Source organism: Mastomys coucha, unplaced genomic scaffold (assembly GCF_008632895.1).
Source record: "Mastomys coucha isolate ucsf_1 unplaced genomic scaffold, UCSF_Mcou_1 pScaffold21, whole genome shotgun sequence".
In the NCBI taxonomy this organism is placed as follows: domain Eukaryota; kingdom Metazoa; phylum Chordata; class Mammalia; order Rodentia; family Muridae; genus Mastomys; species Mastomys coucha.
In genome coordinates this window covers 107,809,707-107,831,928 of record NW_022196904.1, presented here as the reverse complement: position 1 = coordinate 107,831,928, position 22,222 = coordinate 107,809,707, and the positions used below count along the sequence as shown (strand labels likewise).

The following is a 22,222-nucleotide window of genomic DNA, read 5'->3' as shown; positions in this document are numbered from 1 at the left end:
AATTAAATTAAATTAAATTAAAGCAACACGGGGTTGGGGATTTAGCTCAGTGGTAGAGCGCTTGCCTAGCAAGCATAAGGTCCTGGGTTTGGTCCTCAGCTCTGAAAAAAAAAAAAAATTAAAGCAACAGAAATGTATTATCTCACAATTCCCTTGAGTCAGAAGCCTGTTCTCCTCATGGAGGAATCACAGTATCAGTTGCTGCTGCGCTCTTAACTGAGAGTTAAGTTTCCCTCCCTAGTTGTTGACAGAACTCAGTTCTTTCTTATGGTTGTAGGTCTGAAGACCCTGTTAGCCTAAGAGTTGACTGTCAGACCCACCTTCAATAATCCTCCTTTACTCTAAAGCCAACTGATGATGAACTTCACAGCTGGAGTTTTCACAGAAACACCCATACCCAGTTTGAATAATAGAGAAATGTGGTATTAGGGGTGAGAATCTTGGGAACTGTGTTATAAGACAGGTAGGGAACTCTATTGCCTCTCTTTCTTCTCTGTTTTGAGAACTGCGGAGATCATGTAAAATCTGTTTATTTGGCTTTAAAAATACATATTTACACCTTTGTTCAGATACAAAATATACACCTGAGAAAATCTCAAGTAATAAAGAAGTCTTAGAAGTCACATCTAATTCCACTAAACTCAGATCCAACCGGTCCTCTCAACAAATTAATTACATACATGCAATAGTATATATACATATATGACTTTATACATACATTCATACTATATGACTTTATAGTACACACTGGTTTCCTTTATTTGAATATATATGCACACACATACATAATCTTGTGTATATATTAAGTATGTGTGAATGCAAGTACACATACCATGGCGCATGCACGGAGGTCAAAGGACAACCCTGAATGTCAGTTCTCACCTTCCATCTTGTTTGAGACAAAAGCTCTTATCTTATTTTCCTGCGACATACACCAGGCTCACTGGCTGTGAGCTTTCAGGGGTTCTCCTGTCTATGCCTCCATCTCTCAGAAGAGTGTTCTGGTTGCAGAAGTTATCATGCCCAGCATCATGTTGGTAGTTTGTACAGAGATTCTCAGGCCTGTGCAAACCTGCTTTCTTTGCCCACTGATAGCCCTCCAGCCTCACACCTTTGAATTTTGTAAGTTTATGATTATCTTATTTTATATTTACGTATTCATGTCTATGTGCATGTATATGTATGTGTGTGCTAAGCATGCATTTGTGGAGGTCAAAGGACAACTTATGGGAGTTGGTTCCCTCCTTCCACCACCTGGGTCTCAAGCGTTGAACTTAGGTCATCAATCTTGGCAACAAGTGTCCTGCTGCTTACTAAGCCATCTCATCTCATTCCCCAAATTAAACTCCTAGGCTAGCTCAAAGTCATGGGGTTCATCACGGCATCTTTGTATATGTATACGTGCCATCACACTTTGTTCTCCTTCATGCCCCTACCCCCAGGACTAGCATTGCTAACCATCTGTAAGTTTGGTGAGGGAAGTAACTGAGTTTATTTCTGTTACAGCCACTAAATAATAACTGCTGAACAAATGATGAACAAATAAGACACAAGTTCCCTTTAAACTCATTCATTAATCCACACTTACAAGTGCAGCTCATTTTGTGCCAGAAACCATCCCAGATATTGAATATTGAGCCCTCCAATAGTGGTACAAATGACATGCCACATTTATTTAGCAAGTTACATGCCTCCTGCAAATTTGGCTAGTTTCCAATATTTCCTTCTTATTAGCAATCCTGCAACAAGAATATTTATAAATATGTCATTAGTCTGGAGGCATTTTGTAGGGTTAATTCTTAAATATGGAATTGTTCTGTCAAAGAAAAAACAGTTAAATTTCCAAACATTAGGTTTCCAATGGGGCCTGGAGAGATGGCTCAGTGGGTGTTTCACTTACCACACAGGAGTGAGGACTGGAATGTGGATTCCCAGAACCCATGTAAAAGCTGGGTGGCTGTGGCAGTTTGCTTGTAGGCCCAGCCAATTGGATGTAGAGACCAGGAATCTAGCAAGTAGAGCGAGTTGGCTAGTGAGATTAGCAGAAACAGGGAGCCCCAGGCCCCTACCTCAACATAAAAAGGTTGAGGATGATCGAGGAAGAGGAACCTGCCTGATGTCAACTATGGCCAATAAAGGCATGCAGATACATGTGCATGCATGCCACCCAAGTCCTCACACACCAATGTGCATCTACATACATATGAACACACAGACATACATATGCACACCATACAAACACATAAAAATGTTTTCAACAATATACATGTCTAATAGTGAGACTGTTTCTCTATTAGTATAATCATCTTACCCATACTTAAAATGTTGTGCTTTTACATGCATTTTGCTTCTTTCCATTATACTTTTTCAATGAAATCTTTCATCTAGTTTTGAGAGACATGACACAAACTCCTTTATTTGACCACAAAAGATAAACAGCTGAGATGATTATGTCCAGGTATGGGAAAACACATCAGCTTCAGGACACTGACGTGTTGGCTACCTGAAGTCTCTATGATGTTTAAGAAATCTGACATCTTGGGAGATGCCATGCCGTCTACTGGGGGAAAAAAGTTTCATGTAGTCCCTGGTAGGCTGCCCATGTTGCAGTGGATGGCCCTAACCCCATGCACATACTGGTACTACTAAGTGGTCTCAGTGGATTTAAAAACAGTAAATGCAGTTAGGAGAGAAAAGTGGTCAGGAAGGGTACAGGAAATGTGGGAGGTGATCAACACACATACATATTCATGTATGTAAATCTCATGTTTTAAAAAAATCTGCTATGTTTAAGAATCATCAGTTTCACTGTGTGGGTCAATCTATGTAGATTGCAGACTGGTGCTGGTACACCGAAAGGCACAAGAGAATTTAAGTAATGTAAAAAAAGAGAATTTGGGGCTGGAGATCTAGCTTTGTGGTTAAAAGTACTATTCTTTGCAGAGGCTCTGGGTTCAGTTCCCAGCACCCACATGGCAGCTCACAACTGTCTGCAACTCTAGTTCCAGGGGATCTGAAACCCTCACTGGCTTCCAACAGGTCATGGGTATGCTCCAGTGCATATGCGTGTTTGGAGTTCAGACGTCAGTGTCAGGTGTCCTCTTCAGTTATTTCTTATTTATTAAGACAGGGTCTTTGCTGAACCTGGAATGTACTAATTGTGCTAGGTTTTCTGGACATTGAGCTCCAAGGATCCTCCTGTATCCAGCTCCCCATCATAGGAGCTGGGGAGCCAAACCTAATGTAGGCGTCTCATCCTCGCATTGCAAAGACTTTATTAAGCCATTTCCTCATCCCCATGAATTGAATTTTGTTGTTGTTGATGATGATGATGGGTTTTGAAACAGGGTCTCACACTATATGCCTGACTGGTCTAGAACTCACTTTTACAGATAGGTTGGCCCTGAAGGCATAGAGCCCTGACTGTCTCTGCCTCCCAAGTGCTCGGGTTACACGTGTGTACCATCATGGCCCATGAATTGCTTAAATCAACTAGGTGGCTTACCCACATTGTGATTCATTGATTTTTTTGTTTCTTTCCTGCATGCTGGGTATCAAACCTGACCTTTTAAATTCCAGGTAAGTAAGTACTCTACCATCAAGCTGCTCAATCAAAATTTTAGATGCTTTAAGAAAATTGCTTGAGCCGGGCAGTGTTGGCACACGCCTTTAATCCCAGCACTTGGGAGGCAGAGGGCAGGCAGATTTCTGAGTTCGAGGCCAGCCTGGTCTACAGAGTGAGTTCCAGGACAGCCAGGGCTACACAGAGAAACCCTGTCTCAAAAAAAGAAAAAAAAATTGCTTGTTTTCTCCGACCTGTTACTGCTTAAGAAAATCAGATACATTGTTTATAGAGCTTATAATCTTCCTTCCTTTAAAAGATTATTTATATTATGAATAAGAGTACACTGTAGCTATCATCAGACACACCAGAAGAGGGCATCAGGTCCCATTACAGATGGTTGTGAGCAACCATGTGGTTGCTGGGAATTGAATTCAGGACCTCTAGAAGAGCAGTCAGTGTTCTTAACTGAGCCATCTCTCCAGCCCCTTATCTTTCAATTACCAAAGAGTTTAACTCAAATTCATTGATTAGGGGAATTTAATGTTATATGTGTACAGAATGAACTTTAGTCTAAGAACAATTAGGGCTGAGAGCAGAGGAAGCCCAGAGTGAGCGAAGTCCCAAAGCAATGTGTGCTTCTAATGTGGGCACTGCCAGGTCAAGAACACTTGAGCCTCAGACCTGTGGAACAAATGACAGTCTTCCCTTCTGGTCTGTGCAGATATTGATAATGTGTACAGAAAGTATCCACATCATTCTTCCACTAGCTGTTCACAGCCTGAAGACTGACCCCTAGAGGGAGTGCTCCTAGTGAGATCAGCCAAACCTCTCCTTGATCTGCTCTATACCATAGACCTGGCCTCCTCGTTTATCTGCAAGAACCTCTCTTCCCTGTTCAACTTTATAAACATACTGAGCTTCTGGATGCTAAGGTTTCTGCAGCAGAGAGCCCAGAATGTCTTATCTGTCTTTTCTTCATTCCCTCATTGTCTTAGTCAGGTCCAAGTGAAGGTCATGCTGGAACATGCTGGCAGGGATGGATATCATTTTACATAGCATTCAAGGTGGTGCTGAATGAACTCAGGGAACATGACAATGGAAGCAGTTAACATAAACTGTACTTCTGGACTGGATATCTGAGTAAAAGGCGACGACATTCCCTAAGATGGAAAGTAAGCCACTGGTGTTTAATACTGAGTCATGTGTGATCCAATAGGGAAGTTTCCAGCATCAGTAGATACTTGCGACTGAGGCAGAAGAACAACTACCTAGGGCAGTAGGGTGGAAGCTACTCTGCTCTGGGTTGGAAAGACAGTAGGCATGGAAGTGGTGTAAAAGAGGTAGTGTGTTCTTTCGAGAAGCCTGACTTAGAACAAGGAAAAGGTGGAAAGTGGACGCAAAATGGGACTGTCTCCTGTGATCACAGATCCAGGTATGTGAAGAGATAAGCTAGCAGAGATGTGAAAGATGGCGACAGAGAGAGGAGGAATTGATAGACTGAGATCCTGAGAATAACAACAGTGGCACCAAAGCCCAGAGAGAGCACTGAGCCATGAGTGGTGGAACGTGCCTTCCTGTGTTTATGGATCAAGTGAGTGTTGGTAGTTTTTTGTTTGCAGACAGCGTCTAACTATGTTGGCCTGGCTGGCCTTTGTAGACCAGGATGACCTTAGGCTCACAGAAATCACCTGCCTCTACTTCCCAAGTGCTGAGGTTAAAGATATGCATTAAAATGTGTGTTAGTATAAAAAAGTTGGAATTCTTGTCCACTCCCAACTGCAGGCATCTTCTCAGTAAATGTGTCCTGTGTTAAGTGGCAAGAGCATTTATTTATTTGGGCTAAAACTTAGGCCAGTAGACGTGGGAAGTGGGAGAAGATGCTGATGAACACTGATTGATGAGCAGGGCCCAGAGCTGCTTGGTGTCATTTTCCCTGGCTTTCTCAGCTGGTCTGTTAGAGAAAGAAAAATTCATTCAGAGCTGACCTATGCTGGGCTCTGATCAGTGGATGAAGGACCTACTCTCTCATACCACCAAGGCTGCTGAGCTGGAGAGTGATTAATTGATGAGCTAAAGACAGCCAAGAGATACTGAGAGCAGAAATCACAGCAGTGTTAAAATAGGAATCAAAAAGCCTCTAATGCTTAAAACTATTAACATACAAACCACTCTACAATTTAATTAGAAGCATTGGAAGGCAGTTTATTGATAATGATACAAACAATGCTGAGAATTCAAAGGCTTTAGTTGTTGCTAGAATGATGAAGAAGAACACTGAAGAACATTTATAAATAAGTTATCGGATAGGCAGGCAGGTACACACACAGCAGCAGCATGAGCCAGAGAGAAGAAAGGAGTTAGGTTAAACACTTGCCGATGCTATACCTTATTTTCATGAAACTGAGCTTCTGACAGGTCTACTGGCTGCAATAATTTTTTTAATGGATTTTTTCCTAATAGAGTATAATAATTAACTTCAGGGATAAGATTACCAGAAAGCATACACACTTTTTCTTTTTCTCCCTGCCCTTTTTCTTGCCTCTTTGGAGAGAGTTTATATAGCCCAGGCTGGCCTCAAACTCTGGGTCTTCCAGTATCTGCCCCTCAAGTGCTAGGATTATAGATGTACACGGTGTACCCATCATCATGCTTTCTCCAAGCAGCTGAATATACTCCCTATATGCTTACTATACAAACCTATGTTTATATGTGTAAGAATCAGATTATTCATTCTTCCAGTTAGCTTCAGTTTGACATAGTTAACTTCCAGTTAGCTTCAGTTAACATTATGTCAACTTGACATAGACCAGAGTTATCTGAGGAAGTCTCAACTGGTGGACTGCTCCAAACCTACTGGCCTGTGTGGGCACCTCTGTGAGCATTTTCTTGATTGTTCATTGACGTGGACAATACAAGCACTGGGAAGGTGGTCCTTGGTTATGCAAGAAATGCTGGCTTAGTAATAGTCAGGGGAGCCAGCCAGTAAGTAGTATTCTTCCGTGGTTGCTGCTTCAGGTTCCCACTTTGAGTTCCTGTCTTGGTGTTCTTCAACTATGGACTAGAATCTGTAAACTGAAATAAACCCTTTCCTCCCCAAGTTGCCTTTGGTCAGTGTTTTATCACAGCAACAGAAAAAAATAACTAGGACACTCATCTAGATTGAAGTCACAGTGGCCTTCTATAAAATCGGTCATCTTTACCTCATTGCTCAACAGCTACTATTTTTTAAGTGACATCAATTCCCCTGCTTTTTAGAGAGCACTAAAACCCTTTGTCCTTGCTTTTACCCACAGCACATCCCACAGAAACTGATTCCACAACAGAAGACAAAAACATGTTTATCAATATTTACAACCATGTAATTTCAAAATCCAGAGCATCTTCTCATACATAATCTCATTTGGTTCCCACTACAGCCCTGTGAGGAAGAAATTATCCCCCTCAAAGAGCACCTTCCCCAATACTACTTGTTACCCTCTTGATTGGGCAGCATCACTGCTGTGGGCTGAGGGTCCTGAACTGAATAAAAAGAAGTGAGTTGAGCCCCAGAATTCATCTGTTTTCTAGCTGTGGATGCAAATGGGACCGGCTGCCAGGAGCTCCCACTGGGATGATGTACTATACCCTCAAACTGAGCCAAAATAAATCCTCGAGTTGCTTTTGTCAGATATTTTTCACAGCAATAAGAAAAGTATCAAACTGTACTATGAAGATCTATTGGCTTGGAAAAGTGAATTCTCTGGATAAAAGACAATAAGTATACAAACACCCAAATACTGCTATAGATCAGTTCCTCAGGTAAGGACCCTAAGGGTGGAACTTACAAGAACATCAGGATGAAACCTTTTCTTGAAAGCAAATGTTACAGGGGAGAAGGAACGCAAGCCCTGGTGGTTTAGGAGTACTGACGGATGCTACTCTCTCTTCCTCTGAACGCTCCACTTCTTCCAAGTCACCACTCTTTCCTTTATAAACTGGCAAATTCACTGTTTCCATTCATTAAACATTTATTGACCTGGAACTATTCTGTAAAGTAGCTGTATATTGCTATTTAAATTTATCAACATTAAGTAAAATAAGAAATTTAGTTCTTTGATTCTGCCAGTCCCAAATTACACACCAAACACATTTAACAGCACAGATTATTGAACCTTCTATTATTGCTGTATTGGAAAGCTAATGCAACAAGAATGAAAACCTTTCAGTAGCTGGAAGGCTGAGGAAGGAGGATTCTGAGCTGAAGGCCAGTCTGCAGTCCAAAAAGACAAGAGAGAAAGGGGAAAAGGGATAGACAGTTGGACGTATTATGAATGAATCTGTGTCTCTGACTTTGAGAACTGAAAGCTTTGGAATGAAGGAAAATTAACACTCTCCCTGTAACCAAGGATCTGTGACTACGTGGTTCTACCTCCTAACACCACGACATAGGTACCATTGTTATGCCCACTGTAAGACTATTACAAGACCCCATGACCAAGGTTCATGGGCTACAAAGGAACAAGTGATCTAGCCTGTGTTTGTGGGTGTTCAGAAAGGCTTGGAAGCAAGAAGAGATCAAAATCTACTTGTCCACACTAAAATACTTCCGGAGTGGTCCTACACTGGAATTACCGGAGCCTGTCTACAGAGTCCATTCATTCCCTGCTTCCTCAGACGATCGGCAGGCAGTCCGGGTCTCTACCCTGAAGCTTCACACCGCGCAACTCTCTGACTCGGTTTCCTTCTGCAAGCCTGTTGGCTGTGGTCGCACCGGAATCGAAGACTTTCGCCAGCCTGTTTCTCCGTGTATGGGCCCAAGGCTCGGCTAATCCACCCGCGCGCGTCACGGCTTGGCGCACAGAGACTTGGAACACGCGTCCCGGCGGGTCCCGCCCGCGTCCCGCCCGGCCCGGCAAGCGGCGGGCGCCTACCCTCGCAGATCTGCTCCCATAGGTTCTTCCCCGGCGGCTCGGCGGCCTGCGCAGGTGATTCGAGTATTTCGAGTGATCCGGGCAACACTGCGGGAACCGGTGTCCGCGTAGTGGCCGGCGAGTCCGCGGAGCCTCCCGCCTCCTCACGCAGCACGCCCCGGCTGGACGCTTGTTTAGGCGCCGCCATGGACGCGGTTTCTACAGCAACGCAGGGCGCCGTGTGGCCGCGACCCGGAAGAAGAAGGACTTCGAGGGGGCGGGCCAGAAATTCGAGGATGACTTCCGGGTCGCGGCTGCGCGGGAGCTCTTGTGGGGAGGCTTTACCTGCTAGTAGACCAGGTGAGTGTGGGTGGCTCGTGCGGGCACCGGAGAAGGACCTGCACGCTGTGGGGAGAGGGATACAAAGATACGTCATCCCCAACTCGCCCGCAGCCCTCGGTTTCTCTCCAAGCCTTCCCGCCTTGGAGTAGGCCTAGGGGATGAACCTGGCTAGCAAACAGCCTGCGGTTGGTGAGGACATCACGTGCTCCTCTGGGATCGAGTCTGTGTTTTGCACCTTGTTGACTTTGAGACCTAGTAAATTAACGTCTCCGAGGCTCTTGAGGTTTATTGGTCACACTAATCCTATCCACAGCTACCGCGGGAATTTAAAAGGGCCTTAACACTGGGCATAGTGGCCTACGTCTAGAACCTGGGCACGCGGGATGCTGAGGCAGGAGGATCACGCGCTGCAGACCAGCCCTGGCAGTCTCAAAACTTTGTCTCAAAAACAAAGCGCTTTGGAAGAAAGCATGTGTTTGCAGGTGATGCCGTGTAGGTTCGGTTCCACTTCTCGCGAGTAAAGTACAGTTACAGGGATGGAAAAGAGGATACTGATGTTGGCTGAGTGGCAGAGCTAAGAAGTGGGTTGAGATGACGCCTGGGACATTTTTGTCCGGGTTATTTCTCTTGATCACTGCCCCCAATCCTGTAGAATCTTGGTCTTACTTAACACTTATCCTCTCAAGACTTGAACCTTTCTTGCACTGCCCTCTAAAAGTCAGTATATCTTGAGGCCCAGTATGTTTTCTTGTTAATTACCATCCCTGAAGTCCTGTTTATGTCATCCATGTTGGCCAGAGTCACTCCCTTGCCTCAGCCCTACAGTACACCTGTTGAGTGGCTTATATCAAGGGAGTTGGTTTCATCCAGCTGCCCAATCACCCTCCACTTCTGCCTAGAGGGTTGACTCTACCATTCTATTGGTCAATCTGGAAAACCATGTTCAAACATTTTCTTGACAATTGGATACTGTTGGTTTAGTTGTATGTCATCTTGACACAAGCTAGGGTCATTTGAGAAGAAGAACTCGAGTTAAGAAAATGCCTCCATAATATTGGTCTATAGGCATGTCTGTGCGGGCATTTTCTTGATTAATGATATAGGTGGAAGGGCCCAGGACTCTCCTGTGTGCCCCTAAAACAAGGTGTGAATGGATTTGAACTATACAGCTCAAGCCTGGCGTAGATCTTTGAAGCTGCTTAGAGCAAGCTGAGTCCCTTTGTGGACCATGTTAGCTCTGAAGCCAAGGAGGGGTGCAGAATAGAGAAGCTCCTGGACTCCTAATTTCCACCTGTTTCCCCTTATAGAAGCCTCCCATGTTTTGTCTCTAGTCCACGGAGTAGCAAGAACCATACTGGTGACCATAGTGAAAGCCATATATCAAATCCCCAGTCACTTGTCACAAGTGCTTCTGTTTTCCTCAGAAAAGCTAGGTAATGAAGATTTCCATGTGTTATTGCCACTCGTTAATTCCTAGCATTCACTTTGCAATTGAAGACAGTGCTTGCAACTCTCTTGTAGACTGAGGTAGTCCAACTTGTGGACCTTTTGGTTCAACCTTTATATGGATGATAAAACTGGAGTCCAGAGAAGCCAAGGGTATAAAGCAAGGAACGGTATACCAGTGTTTCCATTTGACCCAAGTGTTTGGAGTCCCAGCTGGGGCTTGTCTTACCTTGCCACATTGTTTAGGTAGCTTGGGATGGTAAGAGTTGGGGAATAGCGGATTCCTTTCTAGACCTAGAGCAGGAGCAGTATATAGATGAGCCAGGGGAAGGGACTGACTATTATTTATTGGATCTGGTGGGAGTCTGCTTGCAATTTCTCTCTGCTTCATCTGGTTTAAAAAAAAAAAGTCATGGAAGCCAGCTAACGTCTTGATCACAGCTGCATCTTGCAGTGCTGGCTTGAGTAGGTGCTTGGTAAATATCTGTTGCATTTAGGTCTGTCTGGAGGTTTCAGGGAGATGGTGGACAAGGAATCAAGTGCTCAAAGCCTTTTTTCTCTAAGGTCTCTGGCACCTTTTTTGAGGATGCATGTGTTCTTTCCTCCCAGAAAAGGAAACTGACACACAGAGAGGTGGGGTGATGGAGTCAAACTGAGTGAGGAGTTTGGGTTTGAATGTAGGGCCATCTGCATTTGCACTTCCTGCCATTTAATTATCTTCTTCTTGCTCCCAAGCAATGGGAGCTGTTTTCCCTTTCTCTGGGACCACAGGCTGGGACTGGGCAGAATGATAAACTGCATTATTTCTGTTTTTCTTCTCAGTAATGGTCAGCAAGACCCAGAAAGCAGACCTGGGCCCACGACTCCCAGAGAAGAAGAAAAAGAAGAAGAAAAAGAAGGTGGTTGCAAATGTCTCAGAACCAGAGACTCAATACTCAGTCTTAAACAGCAATGATTATTTTATAGATGTTTCTCCTCCAAGAGCCATATCCCCTTCTAACAATGTGGGTGAGGTTCAGATCCCCGAGGTGTCACTAAGCAAGAGAAAGAAGAAAAAAAAGGCCTGTAGCACTCACTTGGAGGAGTACCTGGGGACTGAGCCTACACGAGCAAGACAGAAAAAGTCGCCTAGCCCTAGAAGGCAGATCCTTGAGAACTCAGCAGAAGGCCTCGTCAGAGAGAAGAAAAAGAAGAGGCGGAAGTCCTTATCAAAGGCTGTCTCCCAAGGCTCAGGGCTGAAGACCTCCCCAGACCCCAAGCATGCCAAGGAGGTAAGCAAAGCTGGTAGGAAGTCCAAAAAACACAGGAAGGAAAAAAAGGTTCCTGACATGGAAGCCTTTCCTCCCCGGGACTCTTGGCTCTATGAGGCCGGGGATGCTCTGCACTCATGCTTAGAGGGGGCAGAGGCTGAGGAACAGGCAGCCTTGGGGCAGAAAAGGAAGCAGGGGAGCCCCAGAGATCACAGCATGAAGAAAAAGAAGAAGAAGATCCACCAGGAGGGAGACATCCTCCTGGTCAACTCCAGGATCTCCATGGAGAACAGCCTGAAGAAAGGGAGTAAGAAATCAGTCAGAAGTGAAGCTTTGGAGTTCATCCCAATAGACAGCCTGAATGCCGCTGGGAAGAAGAAAGTAAAATCCAAGAAGAAAGTGGAACAGCCAGTTGGTGAAGGGCTGGCTGTGAAAAGGAAGAAAAAGAAGAAGAGGAAAGAGAGCAGAGTAAAGGAAGACCCTTGGCAGGAGGAGAAAGAGGCAGGTTTCATTGGAGTCTGGGGGTGAGGTTGCTATATGGGTGCCTGTATACTTAACAGTACAGGCACTTGTGCATTTAGTTGACAGATCCCCAGCATCCTCGTGCATGTGTGCATTAATATGTACTAGAAAAGGATAGGAATCACCTGTTTTAGAGCAAGCGGATCCAGAGGCTCCTATAGTGTCACCAGTAATGCAGGTGACCTTCACTATCCATAAATGGGGATCATTTTATGTAACTGTCTTAGGACTTCTTATCTCCCAGGAACCAGTAGCTAACAGCTGTAGGCTGTAGTGTTGCTCCTAGCTCAGTAGATCATCTAGTATGTTAGGAGGTGCCAATGTGTCCTTTCCCAAAGCCAGTGTCTCAGCAGCTCAAGAAATTACCATCTGCAATGGGAGCAAGACCTGGCTTCTCCAGCTCTGTGCCAGCCATGGCCCTGTGGTCCTTAGGAGGTGATAATGGGCATTTTCTGAGGAGTGCCTGTGAGATATAGGGCCATCAGGAAGATGTTGCTGGCCTGCGTCTACTTCCCCAGGCAGGGTTGGGATGATGGGTGTCTCTGTGTTGCAACCTGCAGGGTGGTCGTGGTGCTGGCATTCTCTCAGCTTTCTCCTCATGCATTAGGCTCTGTTTCACCACCCACAGCTCAAGTGTGAAAGTCTGAAGGCAATTTGAGGGAGATTGTTGTCTGTTTCATGATGTGGGTCCTGGGTACACTTAGGTCAATCAGGCATGGCAGACCAACTCTGCTGCTCTTTATTCAGAAATTCAGAGCTATTCAGAAACTGAGCTTTATTCAGAAACTCTATGGGTAAGAGTGCTTGCTCTGTAAGCATTGGGACCAGTGTTCAAATCCCCAGTAGTCACCTAAAAAGCTGTGCACAGCAGTATGTGCCTGTAATTTCAGTAGTGGTGGGGAGGGAGAGACAGACAAGATTCCTTTGAGGGGCCCCATCTTGAGGCAATGAAGAGAGTGGTAGAGGAAGACACTCCTTGTTTCCACCTGTGTGCACAGTGTGCATTCAAAACACACAACATTCAGGGTAAGATGAACCTGGAGGTTTAAAGCTAGCTCCCATTCAATTGAAGACCAGGGAAAGGTATCCCCTCTGTGTTTCACATCTAGCAGACCGCCTGCACGGTTTACTGAGTCACATGGGCCGGGCCAGGAGTGATAGTGTAAGGAGGCATAAGGAAAGCTCCCTGCCCCATCGGCTCATATACATGTAAGACACTGGGGCCAAGCACAGCATTCTAAAGAATGCAAAAGCTGTTGTCACTTGTCATTCGTGATGGGCCAGGGACTGATTGCCCCTGGCGTGCAGTTAGAGGGTACTCTGAGAACCTGGATAAATATGGTTGGGAAGACCCTGGTAGGCCATCAGCAGGCCAAGGGTTACTCAGTTACATACCAGCCACTGAGTCAGGAGATTAGGATTCAAGTTAACACTGCTGCTGAGGTGCAGAGTGACCTTGTTGTTTCCCTCTGCCTCTCTGAGCATCCACTTTTTTGTGTCATCTGGTTTAGTGCCCCCATTTTCTGGGGAGGTGCGTGAAAGGGAAAGTGGGTAGGGTTTTGTTGCCTCAGGTTCTGTCTTGATGACAGAAACCAGTGTTGCCATGCTCTCCAGATCTTTCTTGGACAGTATGACCTTACTCAGTGGACTGCTGGAGCTAGGGCTCTTCATGGCTTGCCTGAGCTAACACCTTACCTTTGCAGGAGTCAGACACAGACTTGGAGGTGGTACTGGAAAAAAAAGGCAACATGGATGAGACCTGCATAGATCAGGTATGACCCAACTTATCCTGTGTCCTTCCTTACTTCCTGTTACCCCCTAGATACCTTCACCATCCATTAGGCCACAAATTCTGGGCTCAAGGGGATTGAGGTCTCCAAAGGTGTCTTGCCCAATTCCATGGCACCCCTCTAGGGGCAGGTAAACTCAACCCACCTGCACCTCTGGTCAGGAGATGCCAAAGCTGCTGTGACTTTTTCTGAGGGTCCTGACAGGCCGTCTCAGGGAGCCTATTGAAGAGTGTCAGGAAAATGGGGACCTGTGACCCTATAGCTAGAGTGGGTAAACATGCCCAGCCATGCCTATGAGTTCTCTCCACCAGTTCAGGGGCTTGAGACATCTCTTACACACTAGTATCAACTCTGTCATATGCATATCCCTATGTGGAATCTAGACTTTGTATAACTGGGATGTTTTGGGGTTCATTTACCCTGGGGCCTGGCAGGACTGAGGAGCTGTGGGGGCCTGATGTTAGTCCATGCTTCGCTGGCTGCTGACCCTTCTCTGAGTCAGCATGGGTCTTTATAGGCAGCTGTAGAGAAAGGGGAGGGTGTGTTGGAAGGATATCTGCTGCCCAGATAGATGACACCTGATCCCCATGGTGCCCGCTGAGGTAGCACTGTGATAGAGATCAGACAGTCCTACCTAGTAGGTCCCCATCTCCACCTTAGGAGAAGAGAAAGATGAAGTGTAGAAGTGAGGAGGGCCACCCAGAAGAGATGGTGTGTGCCAGACCTGCCGTGGAGCTGTGGGTGTGAGGGAACTGCACTTGGAGGGCGATGCATATATGGCCAAGGGAAGGGCCAGGGGAGAGTGATATACTGGAGCCTGTCCAGGGTAGGCCTGGACCACCGGCCTTCAGGGCTCCTAACCTCCATGCAGGGCCAGGAGTGCTCTGCTCAATAGGCCAAGGCCAATAATGCCATAGTCACCCAGGACAGCATGCAGAGGGCCCAGACCTGGGGCCTATCCCTTGACTGGGGTCTCCTTAGCCCCTTAGGACACAGCCAGATGTTGCAGAGTTGCTGGGCTTTGTGGTTCTCTGCCTACTAAATGTCTCTGAGGCTTATTAAGGATGACCTTGAGTCCCCCCCCTTTTTTTCCCCATAAATACTGAAAGGTGGTTGTATGTAAAATGGGAAGATAAAATGTCTGAGATCCTCCTGCCCACTGTCATAAATGAGCTCCTCCCGCGTGCTTCTAGCTCCTTGAACTGTATGTGGCTGAGACCGGAGACAGACAGCATGTGCAGTCTGTCCTCACTGCTTGTGTTGTGAACTCTCACTGTTCCCCTTATCCCTGCTTTATTATGCTACAGCAGCTGCTATAGTTTTGTGTTTTGAATTGTATGAAAAGTACCTTCACTTCAAAGTTCTTGTCACGTAAAGAGGAATCAAAGTTAGACCTAAATCCTTGAGAAGGAAGCAAACCCCTGGAAGTTTCTGTAGTGCACTGTGGGCTGCTAGGGTGCCCGCGAGGCCCTGAGCTGGCCCAGCAGGAGCACACCCATGCTCTGCTTCTTCCCTGAGCTCAACGCTTTCCAGTTTCTGCACATAATTGATCCATTGATCAGAAAGGTGAGGGGAGTTTTACAAGGCTGCACGGCCTGTTTAGCAGCATTGCTGGGATTCCAGCTTGTATCTGCCTTGTTTCTAGAAAGCAGTGCTGTCCTCATGGAAGGTGACTACCATATGCACCGCACAAGAGAGGGCCTCAGCATTTCAGCTAGCCAAGTTCCCACATCACTGTTACCAGATGTTCTGGTAGAGGTGGATCATCCTCTGTTACAGGAAAATTACTTCTCAAGAAATTGTGCCCATGACAAGTGTTTCAGGCCAGGGACAACTATTAACCAGAATGTCCTCTGCTTTGGAACAAAGCTCTTGATCTTCCACCCCACCTTTATGTATCATTAAGATCAGTAGAGAACAGGGTCTCATCAGCCTCTTCATTATATTTAGTTGCTTATTTATTTATTTATTTATTTATTTATTTATTTTGTCCTTGCATAGGTGAGACGGAAGGCCTTGCAAGAAGAGATTGATCGTGAGTCGGGCAAGACAGAGGCTTCAGAACCCAAAAAGTGGACGGTGGGTTTGTTGTGGTGGGCTTGACATCCAGAACCTAAGGTGCCCAGCTGACTAGGCACAGAATTGGTCTGAGCCAGGTCTACTTCTTTTAAAGGGCTTCTGTGGGGCTGGCCACTGAGAGATGCCCCCTAGACTACATGTCCTGTTGTAGACAATGGGGTGACCTGAAGATAAGTGTCACCTGTCCTGAACTTTACTTCTAATCATCTAGTACCCCTGATAATCTTAAGGGGCTCTTTGTAGTTATAGGAAGTGCCATGGAAGGCTGTTAGGAGCATGAAGGAGGAGTGGGAATTGGGACTAGACCTCTTAAGACACCCTTGGGAAATATCCTATCTGAGAAGGTAGGAGATGATATGAGGGCCATGGACTTGGCCACATAAGTTTTACAGCCTGGCCATAGCACTGCCTCTTGGTGCCTTCCGTCAGCTTCACACCTCAGTTCCTAGCTGGCATCTACCTAGGCTGGCACTGCGCTGTGTGTGGAAGTATACAGGACCCTCATCATCAGATTCTATGTCATACCTGGAAGGGGGTGGATGTTGGGGTGGTATGCTGTACTAGATGATTAGAAGTAAAGTTCAGGACAGGTGACACTTATCTTATGGCCCTGAATATGGTAGTTCCAGTCCTTAGCAGACAAGGCAGTGGCAAATCTAGGACCCAAAAGTGGGAGTAGACTTAGACTGAGCCCTTGTAAGAGCCAGCCTGATGACAGGGTAGCAGGAACAAGCTAATGTGTCACACCATTACAGTCCAGGACCATAGGGAAGTTTCTACTAGGTGGTGCCCTAAGGGAGCCACTAAAGAGTATAAATAGGTACGAAGGGGACTAGGAGGGAGAGAAATCTTACAGTGTGTGTGGGAGGTGTGTCCATGGACTTGGAGTGAATTCAGGGCGAAAGGGAAAGACCACACTTAGAGGGAAGGCCAGTCTGTCTACTCTATTTCTAGCCTCCTGTTTAACAGCTGTTGGCCCATCCTCTAGAAGACTTTGAGGCTTAGAGAGCGAGGTCGTGACTTGGTCAGCCACACAGGTGGGGCTTTAGCCCAAGCTGCATAATGTAAGGGTCACTCACAGTCTTAGGGACCTGAGCCAGTCTTACAAACCTGAGGTGGAATGGGTCTTGGAAAGTTCTCACATTTCTAGCAAGGAGGATTTGTACACTGGTGATAAATATAGCACCTCTGCTTCCTGACTTTTCTCTTGTCAGACTAGAGGAGTACCTGGCTGGTGATTGCTGTGCTGTGGGGGAACTTGCTCTGTGGAGGATGAGGGAAGGGTGATGATGTGCTCTGTGCTACAGCGGTTAGGGAGGTTGGTTGCTCGGTGCTTAAAGCACTTGCTACTCAAGCATGAGGTCCTGAATTGGAATTCCCAGAAGCCATGTGAAAACCAGACACATAGCACAAGTGTCTGTGATCCCAGAACTCCTATGAAGTGGTGGGAATCTGTTGTATGACACTGATCTATGGAGATACAACAAAACATATACTGATCCCACGTAGGGAGACAGTGTCAGACCAAAGTAATGATGCCACCAAAGCTTGATAAACAAATTAATTAATTGAGTTTACAGGAGTATGGGTTACTTAGAAGAGCATGGATAACTGAAGGGCAGCTGCATTACCAAAAGTCTACCCCAGCATGAATGACAACTCATGAAGGCTAGAACGCTGGAGCATTCTACATGACTTGTAGGCAGTTCAATAGATCTGCAGTCCTTACTGCTTATGTAACCTTGAGGGAGGGGCCTTATGAACCTGCTAAGTTTCAGAGACTGCCTAAGACTTAAGTGAGTTATTTACTTCCTGGGTCTTAATAAGCTCCCCTCAGACTGAACTACTTAAAATCAGAGGGTCAATATACAACACAGGCTATATAGGAAGATCTCTGGAAGCTCGTGGCCAGCCAAGCATATGCAGCAGAAAAATCCACAGAGATCTTGTCTCAAATAAGATAGAAGGCAAGAACTAACCCCTGAGGTTATTCCACCTGTGTACACACATTGTGTATGAACACACACAAAACAAAACACTAGTTGGACTATGGAAAGGCTGAGATGTGTTCCAAAGTCAGAGGAGGTGTCTTGTGTTTTGTGGTGCAGTATGTGATATATGAAGTGAAGTGAAGTGTTCTTGCTATCACCATGTGTTGGGAGAAAGTAGAGTACAGATTAGCTTGGTGTGCAGTGATAGTTTGTTAGAAGCCAATGATGGACTCTCAGGCTAATCATTCTCAAGTTGGGAATCATCTGGGCATATCACCCCCATTAAGCTCTAGGCCTTATTTCCTCACCTGTAATGTGGGAATAAGTAGCCATACCCCTCAGGTCTCATTAGGATGAATGAAACAGTTCATTGCATGGCTGAGGGTTAGGAAAGCATTGGTCTTCAAGGGCAATGATAGCCTTTTACTTTCCACACAGGGAACCCAGTTTGGCCAGTGGGACACTGCCGGCTTTGAAAATGAAGAACAGAAGATAAAATTCCTGAAGCTTATGGGTGGCTTTAAGCATCTGTCCCCATCCTTCAGCCGCCCTCCCAGCATGACTGTCAGGTCCAACATGGCCCTGGACAAGAAGTCGGCAGAAATGCTCCAGCAGAGTCTGCAACAGGACTATGACCGGGCCATGAGCTGGAAGTACAGCCACGGGGCTGGCCTGGGCTTTAACTCTGAGGCTCGCAAGGTCTTCTACATTGACCGGAACATCTCCAAGTCTATCAAGTTGCAAGATTAAATTTTATTGTCCTGTTCTTCAAACTGCATTTCTTGATCAGTTTTGCATCCATCAAGTTGGCTTGAAATAGTCACCTGCAGTTATTGAGGACCAATATGAATTGCTAAAGCCTCCTATTTTCTGTGTTAAACATTCCACCTCCTTGGGTGACAGTATTTTAATAGTAGCTAGCAGTTGTTGACACGTGGAGGGTCCTAACTTGTTTTCCTTGTATTGTATACTTAAACCTAATTATGGAATGGGTGCTGTTCTCATCTCTATCAAGTTCAGGGATAAAGTAATAAAAACAGCCCAGGGTCACCTTCAACTAAGTGCCATCAAGAGTACATCACCCAGAGTCACTCAATGATCAGTGGAGGAAGCAGGTGTGGTGCATTGGGCAGATGTGGCTGAGCTCCCCTCTGGCAATATACCTCTGAGCTGGCTTCTTTCCAGCCGACATCCTTCCATCTGACTGCTATGCTTGGATTTGATGTTGCTGTATTGGCTGGATCTCAAGGCATTTTGGACAGTAGGTAATCCTGCGTATGAACTCATGACAGATTCTCAGCAACATGTTCCATGTTTGTTCACTAGACAGAAGACCCTGGACACTTGTGTGGTGAAATCAAATGTAAGGAGTGAGAAGATACTTCGTCTGCTGCAGGCACCATACCCATCCCCCTATCCCCCCCCCAAAAAAAAAATCACAGCAATCTTCATGGAGCTCCAGATAGAGAGACCCATGTGACATGATTTTCTTTTCCACCAGCTTTCGGCAGTCTGGTATCAAGGTTCAAATAAGGATATTTTCCTCTGTCTTGGCCTGATCTCTCACAGGCAGAAACATTGGGTGGGGGTGGGGGTGGTGTTGGTGGAGGGATTGATGCTGCACTGGGTGAGAACATTCATCCTTCCTGCACTATCATAAGTGTTGGTGTCTTCGTGCTGCTAGGAAGATCAGAGACAATTCCAGGCATTCCAGAGATGGGAGAAAACCCTCTCTACAACCAAAGAAACTTCTAGCGATCCTTCAGGAAACTTTTGATGGCTTCATTCGACTCTGTAGTTGTTCCTGTATCAGCCCCGTTGGTAAGGAGATGCCTCTCAGGCCAGCCAGGGAGAGGGTGAAGTGTGCAGTACTGCCAATTGGGCAGCAGAGGTGAGACTGCTTGAGGCAACTGCCTCCCCCCTACCCTGTTCCCTGACCTGTGGGCATAGGCCATATTGCAAAGACCTGTTTACACCACTTTCCTGGAATGAACTTGGCCTTTCATAAATTCAGCCTCAAGATTCAGAAAAGAAGACAGTCAACTTCCAGACAAATCTCTCCCGGCCTTGGTGAACCCTGGGAACCAGCTGTGTAACTCCAATAGTTTGTGTTCCCCAGAAATCACTCCAGTCTGAGTATGCCTTAGCTCATCAAAAACTTGTACACATGGCCATCTTGTGGGTGGTAGATGGTTTTCCATCTTATGTCACATATGCCTTGGAAACTGTCATCAAGGTGTGAGAGCCAGATCTTTATCTTAGCTGTTACACTTACCTCAGTGCTGAAGGACTTGATTTTGTAGCTTGGTACCTCTTTCTTAGGTGCTCCATTTGCCCATCTTTCTCTAAATAAGAATCGAAGTCTGTAAGCAAAGACAGCTGTAGGGCATCCTCAGTGAGTTCAGCCCTGTCTTTGCTGCTCACAAGTGTGGGCTCTTAATGCCTGTGCTTCTGTTAACCAGGCTCCAGTCCTATTGGTAGTGGCTTGACCTCTCTACTCCCTTTTTCCATGTACTGTACCTTCCCCAGAACCCTGTAATCTTCTGCCTGGTATAGTCTTATCTCCAAGGCACTGGGGGTGGGGTCAGTGATCCAACATAGCCTTGAACTCGACTGTTTCTTGGCCATTTCTTACCAGTTTGATGGCACTCTAGCAATATCCTTGTCCAGCAGTCACCAAAACCTCATGGTTCCTACCACTTTGTTCTTGAGCTGATTTCTGTGCAGTATCCACCTGGGCCCATGAGGCCCTGCCCTGAGGCTACCATGTACAACCAAACTAATCTGTCCAAAGTCTCTAAGACACAGTGGTCCCCTGCTCTTAGTACTACTTGAGTTATGGCAGGCAGGACACATACACACACAGCAGAAGGGAAATTAAAGTCACTAATCACATTATTATTGGCTTTTTGAGACAGGGTTTCTTTATGTATCCCTGAAGACTGTGCTAGCCTTAAAATTCAGAGATTCACCCGTCTCTGCCTCCAGAGTGCTGGGATTAAAGGTTTGTATCACTGCTGCCTGGCTTCAAGCCACCAGTGGCTATCAGATGAATTTGAAGTAAGATCCTTGATTACCTGAGTAGATTCTTATCTTCATAAAATTCCCTAACTGCTAGGTAGCAGAAGAATTAGTGTGGAAGAGACTTGGAAGATACCACAGCTACTTGAGAAGGAAAAGGCCACAAGTCAAGAACACAGGCAGCCTTCAGAAGCCACGAAGCTTTTTTTCCCACCAGAGTGCCCACAAAAGAACTTGGATATAATGACCCCTTGACTTAGCCCAGAGAAACCAATGAGTTCTGACCAACAGCAGTCAGACAGTAAAACCACAGGAAGTCATTGCTTGTAATTTGTTAAAGTAATAAGAACCAGGAATGACTGACAGACATGAGGCATCCTGTCTTTCATTTCCTAAGTCTCTTCACATGTCTTTCACAGGGCAAGTAGATGCCGTTTGTAGAGGTGGGCTTCAGAGACTGATCTGTCAGTAACACTTCTGCCCAGGTCAACAAATTGATTCAGGAACTCTGTGGTGTGTGTACCTAATGTGAGGCTAAGCCAAGGCTAATACAGAAGCACTGGGAATTCTCCAGACCAATGTAAGGTGCTTATGCTGTTCAACCTGGGCAGCCTTGAGGCAGGAGAGTAACTTACAAATGATTATTTGTGAATTTGCCAGTTTCAAAGAATTAGCTTCCCAGTGAAAGTAACATAAAATAATTTTAGTGGGAATAGTTTTGTGAAATAAAGGCCACTTTGGAGTATTTGAACATCACCACAGTGCATTCTGGTTTCTGGCGTGTTTGTTCAAAACAAGAGGAAAGGCATTTTTTAGCATCTGGTTTTTGTTTTTGAGACTGAAGCTCATATATCCCAGAGTAGATGCAAACATGTAACTGGAAACCCTGATCAGGTCTTGATCCTCCAGTCTCTACCTCCTAAATACTGGGATTATAGGTCTGTACCATGCATGGCCTTCTGCTAATGTGGGGCCTTGTGTCTGCCAGGCAAGCATTCCACTAACTGAGCCATATCCTTAGCCTCATCTCTTCACTTTTGGTTTGTTTTTTGTTTTAAGAAATGACTCAATTCCTTGGGCTGGAGGGTACTCTCATCAGATTGGCCCCAAATGTATGGACAGTAGTAACCCTGATCTTAAACTAGTAAAGACACTAGTATACACCCACACACACACATAGATATGACTCGATAACTTCTACTTTCTGAGGTTAGTCATGCATAGTGTTTCAGAATACAGATAAATAAAATCCATGCCTAAAGCACAAATAGTTTTTTGAATATGTGTGTTTTGCCTGGACTAGCTTCGAGCAATCCTGCCTCCCAAG

General features: G+C 45.6%; 2 protein-coding genes across 7 annotated transcripts in view; one reads left to right on the top strand and one right to left on the bottom strand.

Moving 5' to 3' along the window:
- Iqck (IQ motif containing K) overlaps positions 1–8,884 on the bottom strand; it is a 125,563-nt gene extending 116,679 nt beyond the window's left edge. For 3 of the 4 annotated variants that reach the window (XM_031388060.1, XM_031388061.1, XM_031388062.1), the window contains exon 1: positions 8,476–8,884. In XM_031388060.1, coding sequence (XP_031243920.1) covers positions 8,476–8,662 — 187 coding nt within the window. In that variant the 5' untranslated portion in view covers positions 8,663–8,884. The remainder of the gene's footprint in view (positions 1–8,475) is intronic. The other variant, XM_031388059.1, reaches the window with a different exon arrangement.
- On the top strand, positions 7,990–22,156 carry Knop1 (lysine rich nucleolar protein 1). Of its 3 annotated transcripts, none has more exons than XM_031388055.1 (5): positions 7,990–8,529; positions 11,065–11,993; positions 13,718–13,786; positions 15,806–15,883; positions 18,313–22,156. In XM_031388055.1, exons 2-5 carry the CDS (start codon positions 11,067–11,069, stop codon positions 18,622–18,624), a joined length of 1,386 nt encoding a protein of 461 aa, XP_031243915.1. In that variant the 5' UTR covers positions 7,990–8,529; positions 11,065–11,066; the 3' UTR covers positions 18,625–22,156. The 3 variants fall into 3 exon arrangements, with proteins under 3 accessions (XP_031243915.1, XP_031243916.1, XP_031243914.1); XM_031388056.1 differs by having other exon boundaries at positions 7,990–8,814; positions 11,065–11,513; XM_031388054.1 differs by having other exon boundaries at positions 7,990–8,814.
- The last annotated feature ends 66 nt before the right edge of the window (positions 22,157–22,222 follow it).

What these genes read in the sequence shown, in the direction of transcription:
- Knop1 (XM_031388054.1), top strand. Translation starts at nt 8,661, where the DNA reads ATGGACGCGGTTTCTACAGCAACGCAGGGCGCCGTGTGGCCGCGACCC. An exon ending in CTTGGCAGGAGGAGAAAGAG is followed by an intron (nt 11,994 to 13,717) that starts GCAGGTTTCATT and finishes TTACCTTTGCAG; the next exon opens with GAGTCAGACACAGACTTGGA. An exon ending in CAGAACCCAAAAAGTGGACG is followed by an intron (nt 15,884 to 18,312) that starts GTGGGTTTGTTG and finishes CTTTCCACACAG; the next exon opens with GGAACCCAGTTTGGCCAGTG.